Source organism: Coccinella septempunctata, chromosome 6, assembly GCF_907165205.1.
Source record: "Coccinella septempunctata chromosome 6, icCocSept1.1, whole genome shotgun sequence".
Taxonomy (NCBI): domain Eukaryota; kingdom Metazoa; phylum Arthropoda; class Insecta; order Coleoptera; family Coccinellidae; genus Coccinella; species Coccinella septempunctata.
The window spans coordinates 28,857,934-28,878,511 of NC_058194.1; the positions used below are offsets into that span (position 1 = coordinate 28,857,934).

General features: G+C 38.2%; 1 protein-coding gene across 1 annotated transcript in view; it reads right to left on the bottom strand.

The window, feature by feature from the left end:
* The window catches only part of LOC123316023 (alkaline phosphatase, tissue-nonspecific isozyme-like), a 97,755-nt gene that overhangs the window by 18,645 nt on the left and 58,532 nt on the right, over window positions 1-20,578 (bottom strand). Inside the window, exons 4-5 of the mRNA XM_044901933.1 lie at window positions 14,497-14,675; window positions 6,718-6,925 (exon numbers count right to left, since the gene is read on the bottom strand). Coding sequence (XP_044757868.1) covers window positions 6,718-6,925; window positions 14,497-14,675 — 387 coding nt within the window. The remainder of the gene's footprint in view (window positions 1-6,717; window positions 6,926-14,496; window positions 14,676-20,578) is intronic.

Here is a 20,578-nt window from a genome sequence, read left to right on the forward strand (position 1 = left end):
AATGTTGCGAATATTTTTGAACAGATCGGTTTATTCCCTAACCAACATGCCGAGTGCATTGGAAACACGTGTGTTTGTGAAAAGGATTAATAAATAATTCTGTATTTCCCAGAAATTTGTAGCATAAATAATATATGGAAATTAACATTGGACTTCTGCTATTGTAATATTCTAAAACGATGTACATAAAATGGAAGGGGTTGTTAAGAATTTTCCATACTAATATTTGTAGGTTGAAGAAAAGTTGAAGCACATTGATTCCAGAACTTAGTCAACTCATTCATACATTCCAAAGAATGACAGCTTCATGAAAAGGAGATCAGTGATCTACAGGATCCTCATATCATAGTCTAGAGACAATTTTTTTCAGTGAAATACTTGTGGATATCTCTTAAGTTTGTGTTGTTTCTGTGAGTAAGGAAAAACCAGCTCAGGACTTCCATCCAGAATAGTTGGCTCTTTTAAATTTCAGCCGAATGAGAACACCCATGAGATTATTTCTCCTGCAAGATCTTGATTATGCGAATAGACTAACATCTAGTTAGTTTACACGGGTGAGACACAACTGTATTAAATTTCACTACAAGATGGAAATGAATCCCAAGTAAGAACGGCATATGTTGCCTTCTACCAAACTAATTAGATCTGGATAACAGTTAATTGGAAACGATTCGTATAATTCATTGTGTTAGAATTGATCTAGGTTACCCTCACACGATTCTCTATCTCTCTCTCTCTTGAGTGTACGCAATTCTTAGCAAAGGATTGTTCGATATGTAATTGGCTTGACAAATTGAATTTAATCTCATTTACAACTCTCGTTCGTCATGAACTCTCATCAAAAACGAATCACGAGAATTGTCATGTAGCCATCTGATTGTTTTCGATTTTTGGAAGAATTACTGTGGAGAAAACAACAACAACAAGCTCGCTGAAGCTCCCGAGTACACGTCAGAGCTTTCCTCATTTTCCTTCTTCTACCCTGTGCGAAGGAGAGTACTCATCAAGCAAAAACTCCCATTTAACACGTTGAAACATGATTCGGACCCTCCGAACGTACAAAACCCAAACTACATCACATATATACTGCCCATTTCCGCAAAAACCCGCCTAGGAAAGGATTGCTCTGATATCGCAAGCCAAGCTAACTGCTCGTAGTATCTGCCAGCTTAGACACACTAGCGGTCCAGTTTGTTGCGCTGCACCAGACAATGTTTTCAGCGGCTGCCAAGTTTGGTCGCCCAAGGCATTATTGCAGTCGAGATCTGATAATTCATGTGGTTAGAAACTGAAACTAGGACCATCTCGTCCGAGAGTAACTGCACAAATCTCGTCCTTTTTCGTTTTTGATCGAAATATGAGTAACTGGTTTATCGCTGGTCTATAATGTTCGTTCGCTAGTTCATTGGAAAGATACTGCAATATAACAGATGTTGCTTTGAAACTTTTCCAATAACGTTCTCAAAAAAGGATCATGTTTCATGATTAATCTGTTTAATTTGCTACGAGTAATTTATTTAGGGTTAGAACACGTATACCCATTATTACGAATTGTTCGAAGATAGTTGTGTCAGATTGTCTATATAGTCTGAAATCATGTTTTCAGACCGATTGAATTCAAGGCATCGTCTTCGACTCATGAAAGCTCATAAACTATCGAAAAACTGTGATTTCATCAATCTTGATCATTGTTCTAACATTATTGAAGTTTTGGAACTCTCATTTCAATTAAAGTCCCATTTTTACCTATCGGTGTTCCACAGGGTTCTCAATTAGGACCACTATTCTTGATTTTAAATATGCCAAATTCAGTATGAGCCCCTTTGTTTCACATATTTTTCATCTTTAAATAAACACTCATTTTGACAGCATGAAGGAATCAACAATCACTTTATATTATTATAAAATCTGCTCAAAATCCCACAAGACCCTTTTGGGGATCAGACTAAATTCCCAATTGATTCTTATTGAACAGAGCCTGTGACAAACAAAACTGGTATTCAGCTCGTTTCCTAATTGGACAACCAGTTTTGTTTGGGAAATTTTTAAGGAATATTCGCGAAAAACGTTTGCATTATGAACGCAAGAGAATGGTCTCTTACCCTAATTAAAATTCTAAATTGAATCCACTCCGGTGGATGGATGAATTCCAGTCCATGTTTTGAAATTGTGACAGCTGAGACTTTTCTTCGCGGTTTATAAAATATTCATCTTAGCCAACTCGGTTTAATCGAGAATATTTGTTTTTTACATAACGATGAAAATTTTTAATTAACTTTCATCCAAATGCTAATGGTTTTCGATGTATAGAAGAATATGATGAAAATTAGTAGCTGTCAACTACAACCGACCAGAAATTATCTGCGCATTCGCAAGTTTGTACTAGAAGAATTGATTTGGAATTGCACTTTTTTTATGGCTTGAATAGAAATGAGTAGGTGTTGACTATTTTCCATTGAACAATACTAAAACAAAGCTCAGTTATACGTGAGTTAACTTCTCATATTCCATTATTGCATCTGCTCTTTTTTGCAGTTAAATCTGACTATCGATTAAAACCCTAATGCTGAAAAAATGAATTCCCTTTACAGGACACCTTCTGCTCATTCAATTTGTAATCTCCAGTGGAGGTTTTCAAACTTGAGTTATAAGATATTAAATTTTAGGGAGGAATATGGTGAAGTGAGTTATTTATGGGGAAAACTCAATTAGCCACACCATGTTTACATTCATAGGGGAGGTAAAGTGGAGTAATGTCTTTGACGCTGCTACTTGATGAGCCTGATCCTGATGTTGGAAATTTGGATTTAGTTTCGAGTGGGAATTAAGGATGAAGAAGAAAAATCGACGTCCAATTTTAAGGTAAAGCTTTATAAATGGAAAAAAATTGAAATTCAGTTATAATTGATGAATTTTGATTGAATCAAATCAATATTACAAACACAAAATATTTTTTCAAGGAGGTATTGATGTTCTTGGATTACAATTCTGCTTGTTTCTTATTAATCCACGATATTTTTTTCCTGTTCTTCGTGACCTTAATTTTGTCGTATCAGTCACTTTATTATCAATGATTATCATTAGAGTTTGTTTCTCTGAATGTAATTTTGGATTCAAGTTTCCATTTCGAACTCCTGGTGAAGTGAAATTTTCTGTGTGATCAACTCACAGTTGAATGAAAACATTTTTCTTTCATATGAAATTTCATTTCCGAAGATGAAAATATTTAAAAACTGCAATTTCAAGATTCGAGTTCATTACACATTGTAAAAGTAAATATGTATGGAACATGTAGGCGAAACTACAAGAAACGTCGCAAAATTCCTCTTTTCTTCTCCATCTCTCCAGACTCCATATATCCAAGAGAAACATCCTGGAACACAGGAATGATTACCAGGGTTATCTAGCGGAAACTGGGAACAACTGGGTCTAATAAGCATCTCTTGCGTTTACAAGCATTAATAGAAAATCTTCGAACAGCTCGGAGCTATGTCATTATTCACGAGGAAAACGAGGTATATGAGGTAGCATGAAATGATGACATGGCGCATTGTTCCTGATGAAACAAAATTGCATATTGGATATTTGCATGTGATGCCTCGCAAACTGAAATCTTTGAACTCGATTCGGCGAACTTTGATGCTCATATTTAGGTGCATGCTGTCGATAGCTGAATGACAGTCGTTTGACGATGAAGGCTTTGATTGATGTCGGAAAATTGAACAGACAGCCTTGAAATACCCTGTTTTCTATATAGAATGGATATGAAAGAAGTAAGCGAAGATTTAGCTTCAACCTATGAAGGTGTTATCAGCCAAAATTGTAATTTTCTATTGCCTAAATGAAAATCTATATATTTTTTTCTCAACTCATTAAGCGGTGAACACATATGAGCGGCTGCGGCCACGATCACGATCACGATCGAGACTCGTCCCATGCAAATGTCATATTCCGCACATAATATCACGATCTGTTCAGCGATATAGCGGCATTCAGTCGGGATGTCTCACGATCGTGATCGTGATCGTGGCCGCGGCCGCTCATATGTGTTCACCGCTTTAGAGTAAATAGGTATATCAACCCTTTGATTTTATGAATATCTAATTATTATACATCAATTCAACCACGACTGGAAGAAAGATCAATCGATGAAAATATGAAAAGGTTTTACCAATAGGTAAGTAGGTACTTATTTATATCAATAGATAATATGTATTTGTTCGTACTCCAATATCAGACTATTTGTATTCGGGTATGTTTGCTTTTAGACATGCTGCAACTGGATTGTTTCGAGCATAGGTAAACAGCCAAATAATTAGCCCGAAGGTGTTCTCTGAACTTGACAGTTCAACTCAACGCAGATGAGATGAGATTCGAACATCTGACAGCATTCCTCAATCAACATATCCTGGATTACCTGGAATGCATTTCCCTATGGGAGATATATTCCTCTTGCCACAAGCATCAGTTCGTGTAGTAATGTTTCAAGGAAACATCCATTCATCCCACATTACGAAAAAATTTTCCACTTGGGATATTTTGAGGGAGTTGAAATCACTCTCTTACTTCTAATTATGAATGAAATTGCTCTTTTGTTTCTATTTGTGAATGAGATTGCTGGATGAAAGGAATGCACAAGTACACTGCGCAAAAAAATTAACGCACATTCTGAAAATCTCAATTTTAATGAAAGTTAACTCTACATTGACTTTATAACTTATTTTTATGCTCTCTCGGGAAGGTTTTGAACGAAACAAGACACATTAAATGGAAGAAAAATTCAGGATTTCACCGAATCTTATGTGAAAGAAGAGAAATGGACAATTTTCAAAATACTGAAATGCTGATAAGTGATTTAATACTTGGTATTTCCACCCCTTGCGGTAATTACAGCTCGGCAACGACGGTTCATACTCAAAATGAGTGATCTTAAAATGTTCTGATCTAATCCTTCCCAGATTTCTCCGAGTTGGATTCCTAAGTCATTAAGAGTAGCTGGATGATTTTCTGAACTTCTCAGCCTTCTATTGAGGTTGTCCCAAACCTGCTCAATCGAATTGCGATCTGGACTTCTTGCTGGCCATACCATTCGAGAGACTGCAACCTCTTCAAGGTATATCGTCCATAAAAATGAAATTTTCAGCAATGTATGGAGCAAATGGCACTACATGCTCTTCAAGAATGTTCCTTATATACTTATCAGCATTCATAGCTCCATTATCAACGACCACAAGGTCTGTGCGAGCAGTCAAAGATATTCCACCCCATACCATAATCGATCCTCCCACGAAACCAGTTGTATTCAGGAAATTACACTGAGCATATCTTTCATGTGGACGTCTGTATACAAGGGAACGTCGATCACAATGGCAGAGGCAGAATCTAGACTTATCTGTGGAGAGAACTCTTTCCCAATCGGCCTCTTCCCAATGGATATGCTCTCTCGCAAAATCCAAACTCGCCCTTCAATGGGCTGGGGTAAGAGCTGGGCATCTTGCCGCAACACGAGGCCTTAAATCATATTCTCTGAGGCGATTTCTTATTGTCTGAGTACTAATTTGCACCTCATGAGTTTGCTCAAGCTGAATTTGAAGGAGGCGAGCGGTTGCAAACCGTTGTCTCAACGAAGAAACTCTCAAGTAACTCTCAAGTAACGTTCTTGAATGGCAGTTTTTACCCGTGGTCTACCCTGTCCTGGTCTTCGGACATTCATACCTGTCTCCCTGAATCGCTGCAACATTCTGGACACTCTTGTATGGGGAACTCCAAACCTTTCTGAAATTCTTGTGTATGTCCAACCTTCTTCTGGCAAAACTACCGCTTGGGCACATTCTTCTTGGGTCAAATTGCGTGTTTCGTGTTGCATAGCGATCGAGTTTAGAAAATCAAACGAAAGAAAAACTATTGATCACTAGAATCGATCGAGAACAACTGATTTTAGAATGGAGCCAATACATTCAAAATCTGATAATATCTTTTTTTTTATTCCTGCTGGGAAAAAACATCTGTATTGAAGAAAACCGTTGAAAGTGGATAACATATGCATGCATAATTCTGATAAAAATAATTATCATTGAGAACTTCAGTTGTAGAATAAATTTGAGATTTCCATAATGTGCGTTAATTTTTTTGCGCAGTGTATATCATGATTAGACCACCTGAACTTTAAACGAGTAGTTTATTGTGCTTTCCACTATCTTCTGTAATATTTCTTGTCTGACATAAATCTTCTGATACCAACTTTTTTCCTGACTTTCGAAACAGTCCAAATAGTTTTGGGAGACTCAATTGTTGAACTAGTATCAAAAAGCCTAGTGTCAGTCGATGCGTTCTATTAAGATAAAAATAAAGAAGAAAGTATGGTATTGAGACAGAAACATTTGTATTAAGTCCACATTGTTTTTCCTAACATTGTAAGCTAATATTAAAATCAGTAGGGATTTCATTAGGGATTCAAATATCGTGTTCCCTGTGTATTTCCTCGTGTTGCAGACAAACGATCTGATAAAAAAACACTTTCATATCGCAGCTGGAGTCGGCCAGGAAAACAAACGAGCGTCGTAACTCGGAATGCCAAATTCAAACGTCAAATCAACTCCGCGTCCTTTCCTCATAGAACAAGCAATACTTGCTCGTCGGGAGGAAGGTTTCCGACTGAGTTCATAATAATAATAATAATAAAGGAATAAGCGAGAGTTGAATAGAGTCTCTGCTCACCCAGCAAGTAGTCGATTTGATTGGGGTTAATTTTATCAAGTTGGCCTTTGTTCCATACGTATTCGGACTTAAGACTGCGCTTTTTCTTATCTCGAACCCAGTCGTCGATGAGATTACGCCCGTCGAGGCGCCTTCCTTCCTCCTTTGTCTGCTCAGGGTCGTGGGCGACTTTGGGCAGCCAGTGACGTCTACCCCCGCCCATCAGGACCTGGAAAAAATGTTGGATTCAGTGAGGAGAAATGACGTTTGTGCGATATCACAATTCTATACCATATTCTTTGGAATTCTATGAATTCAGTTGTCTGATTGATGTTTTGAAAGCTTGGCATGACTTGGAAGCTTGAAAACGACTCGAATTTTGACCATTCTCAATTTCACTTTTCTCCGTTCGCTGCATAGACATAGAGGGTCACTTTTTTTGACCGAATTTTATGCATAGATAGAAAGGGAAGACACAGTCCAGTCTATATGTCTATGGTTCGCTGTGAAAGGAATACCACATAATTCATTCCTGACAGTTGTCATATATAATTCACGCAATTTTCATTTGAAACTATTGGGAAGTGAATAAAAATGAGTGAAAATCATTTAAATTACGTATTTATAGTCCCAAATGTGCTGATTCGGGATTCCAAGATGATATATCCGATCCAAATATGCATAGGGATGACAAGCATTGAATTCTCAGATCACTGAAAGGAAAAAACCAAACGAAAGAAATTTGAGCGATTTCAAAGAAAATTGGACACCTGGAGGTAAGTATCTGGGAATTATATTCATTTCTCCTATGAATAATGTCTTTTTCAGGAGGACTTAGTTCATTTCGTACATCAATTTATTCATAAAAAAGACAAACTGTCGTAAAAAAGTGAGATAGTATCGACATGTTGGGGGCCTTTAGGGCAACCGGTCAGACTCTGGTAAAGCGAGAATTGACACCTTCAAGAAATGCCCTTTTCGTTATTGTATAGAACGTCAAGATCGAAGCAGGGGAAGTCGCCCAAAATAATTTCCGAAAAAGTTCAATTCTGCCGTTGATGACGAAAATTGTTTGGAATAAGGAGATCGCACGTAGTCATTTATCGTACCGGGAACGGGCTATGTTTTGTCACGAAGGACTGAATAATACTTATTAAACACTTTGAGCCCCTAAAACAACCCAGAAATACTTGAAAATTGCATAAGAAAAAGGTAAAATTTTTGACATTTCACAAATTCATTTTTCTATTCGGTGTCGAGGGAAACCATCGAACATCAATTGATTCACATCTTAGAACATAGAATATCAGGAAGGAGCTTTTTCGAATAAATGTGACGGGAATTGTGCGACGGAAACGGCCATATTGGTCTTCCAAGTTTTAATTTTAAAAGTGGCAGACTTGAAAGTCAAATGATTCTGTTATCTGTGGCCAAATGAACAAAGTGATGATTCAACTTAATTTTGGTAATTTGGATTCTTGAAATTTGCTGGAAATGAGGATTTTAGATATTGTAGCGTGAATAATTCATAGGTAGGTGATTTTTTTAAGCTGAATATCAGGTATTAATTATTCCTGAATTTCATGTCATATAACAAGGTTATCCCATGACAATAACACTCCATGGGCGTAGGTGATGTTAAGTCATAGACCTTAATACCATTAAGTATCTAGCCAAGCAGTGTTAGGCGGGGTGAATTTCCGCTTTGATTATAAATTTGAACGAGGTTGAAAAAGCTTCTGACTTTACGTCAGTGCTTTCCTAATTTTTTTGATTAATCAGAATCAACTGACTATTGAAGTTAGGTTTTTGGAAACTTCATTGTCCTACGTCACTGTTGAAACGGAAATATATGTCGGCCATATTTCTCCTCCATTCCGGTCAAATTGAAATGAGCAATATGCTCCTTCCTGTTATTCTATATTCTAAGATTCTCATCATAAAACGGCGTGTTTTACATCGATCGGATACATAGAAAAATGTTTTCGCCTCGGTATTTTTGAGAATTATGTTTTTATTGATATTATTTTTAAGCGAATCTGTTCGAATAGGTATATCTACCCAAGGGTAAAACTAGGGGGTTCACTGATAAAAGACTATTTCGAATCTCCACGAAACTCGATCTAGTAAAATATCGTAGATCTTGATTAGTTTAGGTTAGGCTAGATTGGGTTAGGTAAGCTTAGATCCTAGTAAAAATATCCTACACCTCCTGATTGACTTCCTTGCACCTACTGAGAAAAGCTCCAGCAGCAATTGAACAATACACATTCTGTGGGAGGAGAAAAACATGAAAAATAAACCTCTACCTATTTGAAGTCCTCCCAAATACTGGAGTTGAGTAGAACTCTGGAAGTTGAGGGCCAGCTGTAGATAGTGTAGTAGCCAGAGTAGCCCTGACAAGGGGCATGAAAGACCTCAAGGTTGCACTGCAATATAACCCCTTAAAACAACCCATAATCTGGAAATTCAGTACAGTAGAACTATCTCTATCACAGACAAAACAGAACAAAACTTCTCATGGTGCTCCTACTCCATCTTCATGTTATCCAGATTGAATCAACATCCCTTGATTGTGATTTATGAAGTTGATGGGCGTTAAGCCAAGGGTCAAAGTGATGCCTATTCCGTTATCAGAGGGCCGATCCAGTAATCAAGGAGAACCTTTGACGAATAAACCGATGCCTAATAGGAAATAAAAGGGTTCTCTCACAAATGAACTCTTTTCTATCTGACTGGAATCCCAGCCCATATCCTGCGAATACTTGTCATAAAAATGAAATATTGGAAAAAGTCATCGGGGTCAGATCGAAAACGCGACGCTGGAGGACAAATATGTCAGATAAAAGGGCTCTGGGTAACCAGTCTTTCAGAAATTTGCATTCAGATGTGTTCAGGCAATTTATTTCTGACGGGGTTTCTACCATCGCACGATAAATGTATTTGCTACTACAGATCTGACTCCATATAGAACAATGAACACGAAGAATTCCAGAGATTTGAACATATCAGTAGGAATATGCCCATACATTTTCGATCCAGAATAAATGCTTCCAAGAATTCTCTCACTTGAAGAATTCCTATGCAATTTTCATCGTCTTGTAGTTATATTCCAGCCTCACATTTTGCTGATTGTAACAGCTCAATTTCTCCATCATTACACAAAACTAGAGTATATGAAACGACAGTGGATCCTATGAGATGAAACTAGTATCCACGAGACCATACTAGGCCTATGAAGGTAGTCAAAGTCTTCTGATTCGATACAGGAGCCCATGAGAAGAAACTAGAGACTATGAGACGAGAATAGGGTGTATTAATGAGACTAGGGCCTATGAGAAAAGGCTAGATCCTATGAGGCACGAGTTGAATTTTTCGAGTTTGATTTTCGACGAATATTCGTCAAACAAATTTCTGTTTTCGCAGGCTTATCGATTGTTAGCCGAACGACTCGCTAGTTTCCATTTTCCACATTCTTTTTCGGCCAAAATTCCACCAGCCCCCCCCTTACATAATCATTAATCTCTTCCATCCAGGAAAGTTTCTAAAATTCGTGTCAATTAACTTCCGCCAGAATTAATCTGGAAGTGAAATTCTTCATCCCAGAAATATGCCTTGATCCTTCATGAATTCTAAACCTTTTCGGTTGGCACACCATTATTCTCGATGGAATATCGATTCCAACGCTCGACTGGCTCTCATTATATCAGAAATTAAATTCCAATGACAGTCACCGATATCGCCTTTTCCCACAGAGTTTCACAAACACTGGGATATTGTAATTAAGTCCCGAGTTTCTCCTCGGGAGATACTCTTAATTATTGGATTTTGAATTGAATTCCTTCCCACGACGTTGCTGAGAAAAAAACCCAAAAATGAGCTTAGCAGTGGAGCGCTTGTCACGAGCGGTCACCCGTCCAAGTGGTATTCTCGCTTAACGCTGCTTGGCTTTCAGAATTTTCTCAATGACTCCTAGAATACAGATCAGATCAATTTGAAAATCAGTACTTGTATCCAAAATTATGTTTTAAAGGTTCTTGCATAAAGTGAGAGGCGTATCACGCGTATTTGATTAATTTTCTCGGTACAAAAACTCCAGGAGAAGTCGCGAAGATTTCGCATTTACTGAGGTCATAAATGAGACTAGGCTTTTTTGATGCACGGCTAAGTCTCACATTTTCCCTCTGTGGGTGAGTCATAAGGTCGAATCTTTCCACGAGGTTTATTTTTCCCGGTCTGCATCGCATAAATAAGGAAGTTATTCAGTCGGTTGAACTTATTTATGATCTGGAAACATGGAGGGAGGAGGAATGAAAGTAAACAATTCATCATTTAGGCAAGTCGTAAAAATTCTTCCTTTGGAATTTTTCGGATTATTTAATGAAACTGGCCCAACTGGATTCATTCAAGATGCATTTCGCAAGAGAATTTGAAAACTGCGAAAGGAAGTAGTGGGAGATTGTAGGAAATTTCATTCTTCAATGAATTGAATCTTCCAACGGTTGTATGAACACTACGAGGATAGGTTGAAAAATTCTTAGCCCGCTCTTTTCTCTTGATATTTTCATTTGAAGTGGGCAGTATTGTCGAACAGTAATCTCCGGTTATTGTTCTACGCTTATCCAAAAAATCAATCATGATTACTACATGGCAATCATAAGAAACTGAAGGAAGAACTTTTCCAGCAGATTTTTGTACACGAAACTTCTTAGGTCTTGGAGAACCAGAGTGTCGCCATTCCATCGATTGTTGCTTTGTTTCTGGATCGTAGAAATGTACCCAAGTCTCATCCATAGTAACAATTTGGTTTCAGAAGTCTACATCGTTTTCAAATCGAGCACAAATCGAACGCGATGCTTCTACCCTTGCACACTTTTGGTCAACATTCAAACATTTGGGGATCCATTTTGCAGCAATTTTCCTCAGGTTCAAATTGACGTGAACTAAATGATGAACGCGTTCGTATGAAATATTCAGTGCTTCAGATATTCGTTTTAGCCCAATTCGACGGTCTGATAAATTCATGTCATGAACTGCATCGATATTTTCGGGGACTGACACAGAAACTGGCCTTCCCTATCGGTCATCATCTTCAATGAAAAATCCACCTCTTTTGAAGCTTGCAGTCCAATTTTTCACGGTCGCATACGAAGGACATTGATCACCAAGGGTATTAAGCATATCTTCATAAATCTGCTTACCTCTTAACCCTTTTAAATACACGTACTTGATGATGGCTCGATACTCCAATTTTTCGATTTTCACAATTTCGGTGGACATCTTCTTTCTTTCAATTTATTGTGTAGCTCTGGTTTATTTTTTGATCTCAAACTTCACACTGACACTTCTAATGAGTTATTGTTCGTTGCTATGGTAACGCAATATTATTTTTATGCATGGAACTGGTCTAGGCTAACTAGACATTAATACATCCTCGTATCCTAGAATCGAAGTTAAGTTGATTGTGAGAAAGAGCAGCTCTTCTTGTAATAAATCTCGAGTTTCATGGAGATCGGTGTAACCTTCTGGTCTTGAAAAATTTTCAACTGACCTCATCTTTTTCAAATAGACAACTTTAGACACGAGATTCGAAAGTTCAACCACTGAACCACCCCTGACAATTGTCGTTCAGAAATATAGTCATAAATACCCCAATCCATTTCAGTGGATCAAGCCCACCGCAATAACAATATTTGGCCCCACTGCTCTAATGGGAAATGCGACACTTGACCCCCAGAGAGTGGCGTAAAAGTCTAATTAAGGTCAATGAGCCTGAGTGGATTCTCTTCTTCTGTCCATCTGCTAACGAGTACAGGCTTATAAAATTCCGGTTAGGTGCGCCCTAACGTTTCTAATTGGTCGTTCTCTCAAAGTTATCCCATTTGCCTCGTTGCATATATGAACATTTTGAGAGAACAAATCGAATGGTGGGCGATCGTATTTTGAATTTTCAATTAACCTAAGAACATTTGACCGAGGAATTGTTTTGGCGTGATTGTCATTATGGATTTGACGATGATTGTATCGTAGAGGCAGATTCTACGCAAGTGGTGAAAAAGATATATTGATTTTGTGAACTGATATCAGACTTCTGGATTGCCAGATTCTCGAGTTGAGGAAATTGGTTGTTTTGTGTTCAAGATTTTCAATGCTAGGTACGAGGATGTATTGATATCTAGTTAGCCTAGACCACAGTTCCACTGTGTCAGTGTGATGTTTGAGGTCAAAAAAGTAAACCAGAGTTACGCAATAAATTAAAAGAAAGAAGATATCCACCGAAATTGTGAAAATCGAAAAATTGGAGTATCGAGCCATCATCAAGTACCTAAATTTGAGAGGGTTAAGAGGTAAGCAGATTTACGAAGATATGCTTAATACCCTTGGTGATCAATGTCCTTCGTATGCGACCGTGAAAAATTGGACTGCAAGCTTCAAAAGAGGTCAATTTTTCATTGAAGATGATGAGCGATCGAGAAGGCCAGTTCCTGTGTCATTAACCGAAAATATCGATGCAGTTCATGACATGATTTTATCAGTCCGTCAAATTGGCCTGAAACGGATATCTGAAGCACTGAATATTTCATACGAACGCGTTCATCATATAGTTCATGTCAATTTGGACATGAGAAAAATTGCTGCGAAATGGATACCCACATGTTTGAATGTTGACCAAGAGCGTGCAAGGGTAGAAGCATCGCGTTCGATCTGTGCTCGATTTGAAAACGATGTAGACTTCTTAAACCGAATTGTTACTATGGATGAGACTTGGGTACATTTCTACGATCCAGTAACAAAGCAACAATCGATGGAATGGCGACACTCTGGTTCTCCAAGACCTAAGAAGTTTCGTGTCCAAAAATCTGCTGGAAAAGTTCTTGCTTCAGTTTTTTGGGATTGCCATGAAGTAATCATGATTGATTTTTTAGATAAGGGTAGAACAACAACCGGGGATTACTATTCGGCATTACCGACCACTCTACGGGAAAAAATTAAAGAGAAAAGACGCGGAAAGCTATCCAAAGGTGTTTTGTTTTTGCAGGACAACGCCCCTGCACACAAATCTCATGTTGCCATGCAAAAATTCATGATTTGGGGTTTGAATTACTAGAACACCCCCCTTGTTCACCAGATTTGGCTCCATCCGACTAGCATCTCTTTCCTCAAGTGGAAAAAAGTTAAAATGGTCGTAAATTTTCTTCCAACGAGGAGGTAATAAAAGCTGTGGAGGTCTGGTTTTCAGAGCAAGATGAAACATTTTTTTGAAAGGTCCAGAGAGGTTGCAGGTTCGCTGTAATAAATGTATCCAATTAAGAGGAGAATATGTTGAGTAATAAAATATATATTTTTCAATATATCCTCGTATAGTTTTTGTAAACTGATGTCAAACTTCTGCATTGGCAGATTCTCGAGTTAATGAAATTGGACTTTTAATGCTAGGTATATATACCTATTGAAGGTTTATCTTTGTGTTTCTGGAGGTTAGGTAAGGTTATGTTTTATTGAATCGATTTTCGATGGTTGGTCCCCTCAAGAAATCAGACCTGGGACTGCATATACAGACAAACGAACGTTCCCAGATTGCCTGTTCAACATGCAAACAAAGTTCAATTTGCTCACAGCGAATTTAACATTGCATTCCTGCTCTCGAAGCCAGTCTAGACCTCTTGTTAAGGGACATTCGACATTTTCTGTTCCTATTGTGTTTGGTCCAGTGGAGAGAACACACAAATAGGAATAAAACCGCAGAATCTCGTCCTAAGGCTGCCCGAACAATAGAGGAAATCCTACGAAGATACTCACATTTATGTTACGGCCAGGGTCGTTTTCGATGAGCTGACGGGCCAGGTCCTTACAGGACTTGCGGGAGGCGGGTGGCACTTTGGAGTCATCCTCCCAATATCTCGATGGAGAATGTCCGTACAGAGCCGCGGGGGTGGCGTGCGTTATCCTTGTGTTTGTCACGATGCCGGTTGATTTTCCTGGAAGAAAATATCCTTGAGAGATCCGGAAAAACCGTGTCCATTTTTTATTGTACGATAATAGTGTGGAAAAAATTGTACAGGGTATCCCAAATTGCTTGTTTTGTCTGTTTCTGGTACTTCTTGATGGGTGGAAACTTTGAAAGGAGTCCTGAGCTAGATTTTCGAGAAAAATCTATTAATGGGAACCGTTATACGATATCTTCATATAGTGTCCTATTCCCAGTTGATATGAAGAAGTTATGGCCCATTTTAGAAATCGATCAAAATTTGGTTATATCTCCAAGACAAATGAAGATATCGTGAAACGGTTTCCACTAATGGACTTTTCATGAGAATCGAGCTTAGAACTCCTTTTAACATTTTCACCTATTTAATCTAGACTATGGAGGTACTAGACACAGCAAAACACAAGCAATTTGGGATCTGCATATCGCTCAGAGGTAGCAAGGTTTAAAAAACTTCTATAATATGGAGTATTGTGTAGAGTAAAGAAAAAAAAATTTGGATTAACATGATTCGTGTTTGAGATTTGCCTATTTTTTGTTTTGTTTTGGTTTCGCATTAATACTCCGCTCAAAATCCGACAAATATGTGTTTGTTGACCTGTTCGCTCAAACAAAAACGCGTTTCATCGCATAGCAGGCTCCTTTCGACGAAGTGAACCAAGGTTTTAATGAAATTATACCCGTTTGCAAAAATTATTCCGGTGTTAGTCCTTTCAGGACGAAAGGTAAAACATGGGTTAGCTGGCGAGTCATTGAAATCTGCTCACAGTATGTTGACCACTTGGGAATAGACTATCAAACAAAAGCACCCTTCGTTTTTTTGCATGAATTACTGTAGAAAATATCAATATTAACAAGTATGGTTGGGTTTCATCATAATTGAATATCCAACCCGAATAGAGATATCTTCAAGGAATGTATTAGCTATTTTTGTCCTGACTCTGTCAGATTCAAAAATAGGGAAATCTGCATTGGTTGAATGGACCAACTTCATTCATTCCGTGCTGCATCCCGTTACCGAGAATAAATCTACAAAAAGACTCCAAAACACAACTATCGGAGCGATCAAACTTATAATTTCTTAGGGCTACTTGCGACTGTGTGCCCTCCTGTGACTGAAGAGACCCAACCGTGACCTATAGATCCTTCAACACTCCTGTCATGGATAGTCACCAACCAGATCTGGCCGCTGCTGTATTCTTCTCGAATCTCCATTATAATTGTGGATCAAAGACATCCATTGTGATTTGTCTAACGCTAGTTGTTCCCATTTATGTTTGGCATTAACTGATTTTAGGAATTGATGCAGTATATATCCTCAAACAGCTTATACTGGCCTCCTGGTTTTCAAGCTCCCTCTGTGAATTCGCCGCACAGAGCTATTTTGGGGAGTCTTGGGTCTTGCATCCTCAGAATGTGGCCGCTTCACCTGAGTCGGGTCCTCGTTACTTGAGTCTCAATTGCTATACAACTCGCGCGCTGCAAGACTTCTACATTTGAAACTTTGTGGAACCATCTAATGTGCATTATTTGTCTTAGATAACGTTGTTGCGTTTGTTCAAGCTGTTTAATATGTCGCCTGTAGGGCGTCCAGCTTTCGCTTCCGTAAAGAAGCTTTGGGAGGACGACTGCTCTGTAAACAGCTGTCTTGGTCTTCAGATTGAGGTCGTGATTTTGAAACATTCTGTCCTTTAGCTTCCAGAATGCCCGTGGTGCCGAATTGATATGGTTGTGTATTTCCGTATTCAGGTTATCTCTTTAGTATTTCTGAAGCTTCCCAAGTATTTAAGCTGCTCGACCTGTTCTAGAGTTTCATCCTCCAGGCTGATTTTGTTTGAAGGCTTTCTGGCGGGCTTCCACAGGATTTTGGTTTTGACACTATTTAGTCTGAGGCCTAAAGCTCCGTATATATGTTTGTATATTTCATTCGACATTTGAGTTTTGAGTACAGCTTGAAAAAATGAACTCCAAATTGTATTGTGATTCACAGATCTCGTATAACTGGAAGTTATTCAATTTTGCTATTCTGAAGCCTTATAAAGCTCTTTGGAGCAGAAATATATAGGATGTTCATAGGAAAATATAGGTTGTAATTTGAAAATCAGGAGTTTTGATAAATTCGATTTGTCCATCTTGATGATTTTTTTTTGTTATTAAAATCCTGTTTATTCATGCTCCAAAAAGCAAACGGAGTTATAATGTCATGATGTCACAGAATGGCAGAATTGAAAGTTGTGAGAAAATGTGTGAAAAAACCTCCCCTGCAGGACGGATAAAGGGAATGAGACCGCCTGTTCTTCATCAATGAATACAGACCAATCGTGTGAGACCGTCTTTGATGTAATTAAAGAATATAAAGAGAACTATATGATTTTCCTGAAGATGAGTTGTAAGCTACCTGTAGATGCTACTGTGATATCGAAACACGTATCCTCGTTGAACAATTGATGTCAGTGAAAATCATATAATTATGTTTTTACTTCATTTATGTATTTTCATCAAAAATTGGCCACATGACTTCGACAAAAATTAAGAAAATTGATTCATTTTTTTTCTCTATGAATCTACTTGCTTTTTTTCGACGTGGCGCAAATTTCACGAGATCGAACCAGCTAAAAAAGCCACTCTCCTCCATAAATTTGCATTTTGTCATATGGTCATTGAATTTCCACATCAACGTATCCCATAAATTCCCGTTGTCCTGATTGTTAGCTTAATTCCATCGTTTGTATGATAAAAACCGGGCGAGTCGGAATCAGAATCCATTATCCTAGGGTATTTTCTAATGGCCGTCGTTATCCTCTCGTGCGAAGTCCCTAACGAAACGTTTTTACGTTGTCTTTGGGAGAAAGGCCTCGGCGGCCTTGTTTTTTTTTTCCGTTCGTCGTTCTGGCACTGGTCCTTTATTTATATTTTCGACGTGGTTGTATTTCGGGATTTCCGAGGAAAAAGTTCGGGTTTCTTGCCGGAGGTTTTATCGATTCAGCCCTACTTGCGATCTGCATGCATACATTCGTCGGGAAAAAGCAGAAGGGATGATGAATTTTTTCACTGCACACTCGAAAGATCAGGTGAATTCTTTCCTCCACTGTCAACCGTTTGAATTCATTCAACTTGTTTACGTCCATGCCACGCTGACAATGCCAGTCCTCATCCGGACTTAGTTAAGGTTCAAAGTTCAACACTCATGTCGCTTCAAAATTGTTTGGTTATGATAGAATACGCAGAGTCTGAGTTTTTGTATATAAGGGGAATTGTCTAGGACAGCCTGTCGAAAAAATAGAGATAAGCGATCATTTTACATACTCTATCGTGGATTTATGTGGTTTTTCACATGATAATTAGTATATATTCTCTTAATCAGACAATTTAAGCTTGACGAAAATGTGTGGGAGGGCGCCAAAGTTGGAGAAAAAAATAACGTCTCGTGTACATTGTCGAGAGTGGTGCTTTTTTTCATATATTGAAGTTAATGATTCAAGATTAACGAAAAAAATATAATCTGACAGTTTCAGCACGCCGAAACAATCATAATTGGGGATAAAAGTGAGAAAAATCAGTTTTTTTGAATCATCCCCTCTCCTGGGCTTCAAATTCTTTTCACATTCATCCTAAAAACTGTAGGGCATAACATTTCCTACAAATTTTGTCCGAAGCAATTTTTCCTACGTTTGAACGTTTTCGAGATATACAGGCTGTTCCTAAATTGAACGTACAAACGAAAAGAGGGGATTCCTTAAGTAAGTTTAAGAAAAAAAAGGCCTATAAACATGGGGTCGCAAACGTTTCGTTTTCGAGATACAGAGTGTTGAAGTTTGAATTTTTTTCAAGTTTTTTCTCATAGTATCTACACTTCACAAGATATTCAACTGAAATTTGAATCTTTATGAATCATCGCTACAGATCAGGAAAATTTCCATAAAAACTGACAATGAATTCATTCACCACAGCTTACAAAGTGGCCTTCCCATCATAATTTGGAGTTTCACGAGGATTTCGAGAGAATCGTTCAAAATTTTTTTTCTCGAAATCGTTGGTAGATACGACAAAACTACAAGAGACCGAAAAGTTTATTATAAGAACAAAGCTTCTTTTTACATTTTTTCAAATTAACAGTTGCTCACCAAAAAAAGTTCTGCAGAAGAACAGGTGGCAGTGTTCCAGAAAAAATATCACCCTGTAGATCTTCTATCGAAATTGCCATGTCACGTGGTGAGAACTCTGAAATGTAATATCTATGCCAAATTTCAGTTGAATATCTTGTGAAGTGTAGATACTATGAGAAAAAAACTTGAAAAAAATTCAAACTTCAACACTCTGTATCTCGAAAACGAAACGTTTGCGACCCCATGTTTGTGGGACTTTTTTTTCTTAAACTCACTTAAGGAATCCCCTTTCGTTTGTACGTTTAATTTAGGAACACCCTGTATATCATAGAACCTTCTTTTCTTTCTACCATCTAACCTTCAAAATCACTAGGTCTCCACGACTACATACATAAAATATAATTTGTCGTTTGTGTATCATTAAATTGTGAAGTCGTTACTAAAATTTGAATTTTTTTTAGACAGATACAGAATTTGAAAAGAGCCAAACTGTGCTGTATTAGCTGTTAAAAAACGGAATTTTCGTAAATTTCAATAGATTTCTCACACTAAGACACATGCAGAGGGGAAATTTTGTGATAACTTCATTGATATGGGCGTTCTGTCCTCCACTATAGGTTTTCCCTTTACAAGGCGGTCAAATAAAAAGTGAGGACCAAAATGGCAGATAAACTTTCAGTGAAGTTGAGCGGAAACTTCGAGTAGTTGCTTATTTCATTCTAGTATTTATCCGGAATATGAAGCATTAACATGGAAGAACCCATCTGAATTTTTTCGTGGAGTTGAGGTGAAACTTTCCCGCGTTAACGTAATTGGCTAGCTGTTAAAAAACGGTTCGATTTTTCGTAAATTTCCATCGATTTCTCACACTAAGACACATGCAGAGGGGAAATTTTGTGATAACTTCATTGATATGGGCGTTCTGTCCTCCACTATAGGTTTTCCTTCTACAAGGCGGCAAATAAAAAGTGAGGACCAAAATGGCAGATAAAATTTCAGTGAAGTTGAGCGGAAACTTCGAGTAGTAGCTTATTTCATTCTAGTGTTTATCCGGAATATGGAGCATTAATTCGGAATTTTTTCGTGAGTTGAGGTGAAACTTTCCCGCGTTAACGTAATTGGCCCTCAGCGAACCAAACCGCCCGCATAATCTCCCCGTACAACTTATTCTAGCCCTTTTTCCGCACATCCGGCTGAGAGGGGGTGAGATCTCCATCCAATCTAGGCAAAGCGATATATAATGCGGAATCTATAAACTTTCTATTAGCATCGACTGAGCTAATATTTACCTAAGAAATACAATTTGCATAATCGATACAAATTGTGTTCGCTCCTGCATTTTAGTATTCCTCCACGGCTCAGCGCCCGGCCCCCTGTGCGGAATGCCATTTATATTAAAATTTTATATAACTTCCTCGAAGGCCTCTCTACATAGGCAATATGTTAATTCTGGATTGTTCGCGACTCTACTTTACGGCCCGCGCCGAATGGGAAATCAAGCACCGTTAAATTGGAAAGGGAATTTTCAGTTCTATATTCACGATTGATTCGCGAATCTCGGTTCATTATGTGAGCCGATCGGTCCAGGAAAAAGGGGATATTTATATTCTAATGGGCGTCCGATATCCGGGGACCGGCTGAATACCTGAATGGAGGCAATTAAAAAGTTCGGATCGAAGTTCTTGGGGGGCAGACAATGAGTCCTGCGGAAGATGGCATAACGTTGCCGCAACGATTGGGAAACTGCAGGAATTCGCTGAGTGATTAATTGAGGTTCTTGACTCAGTGC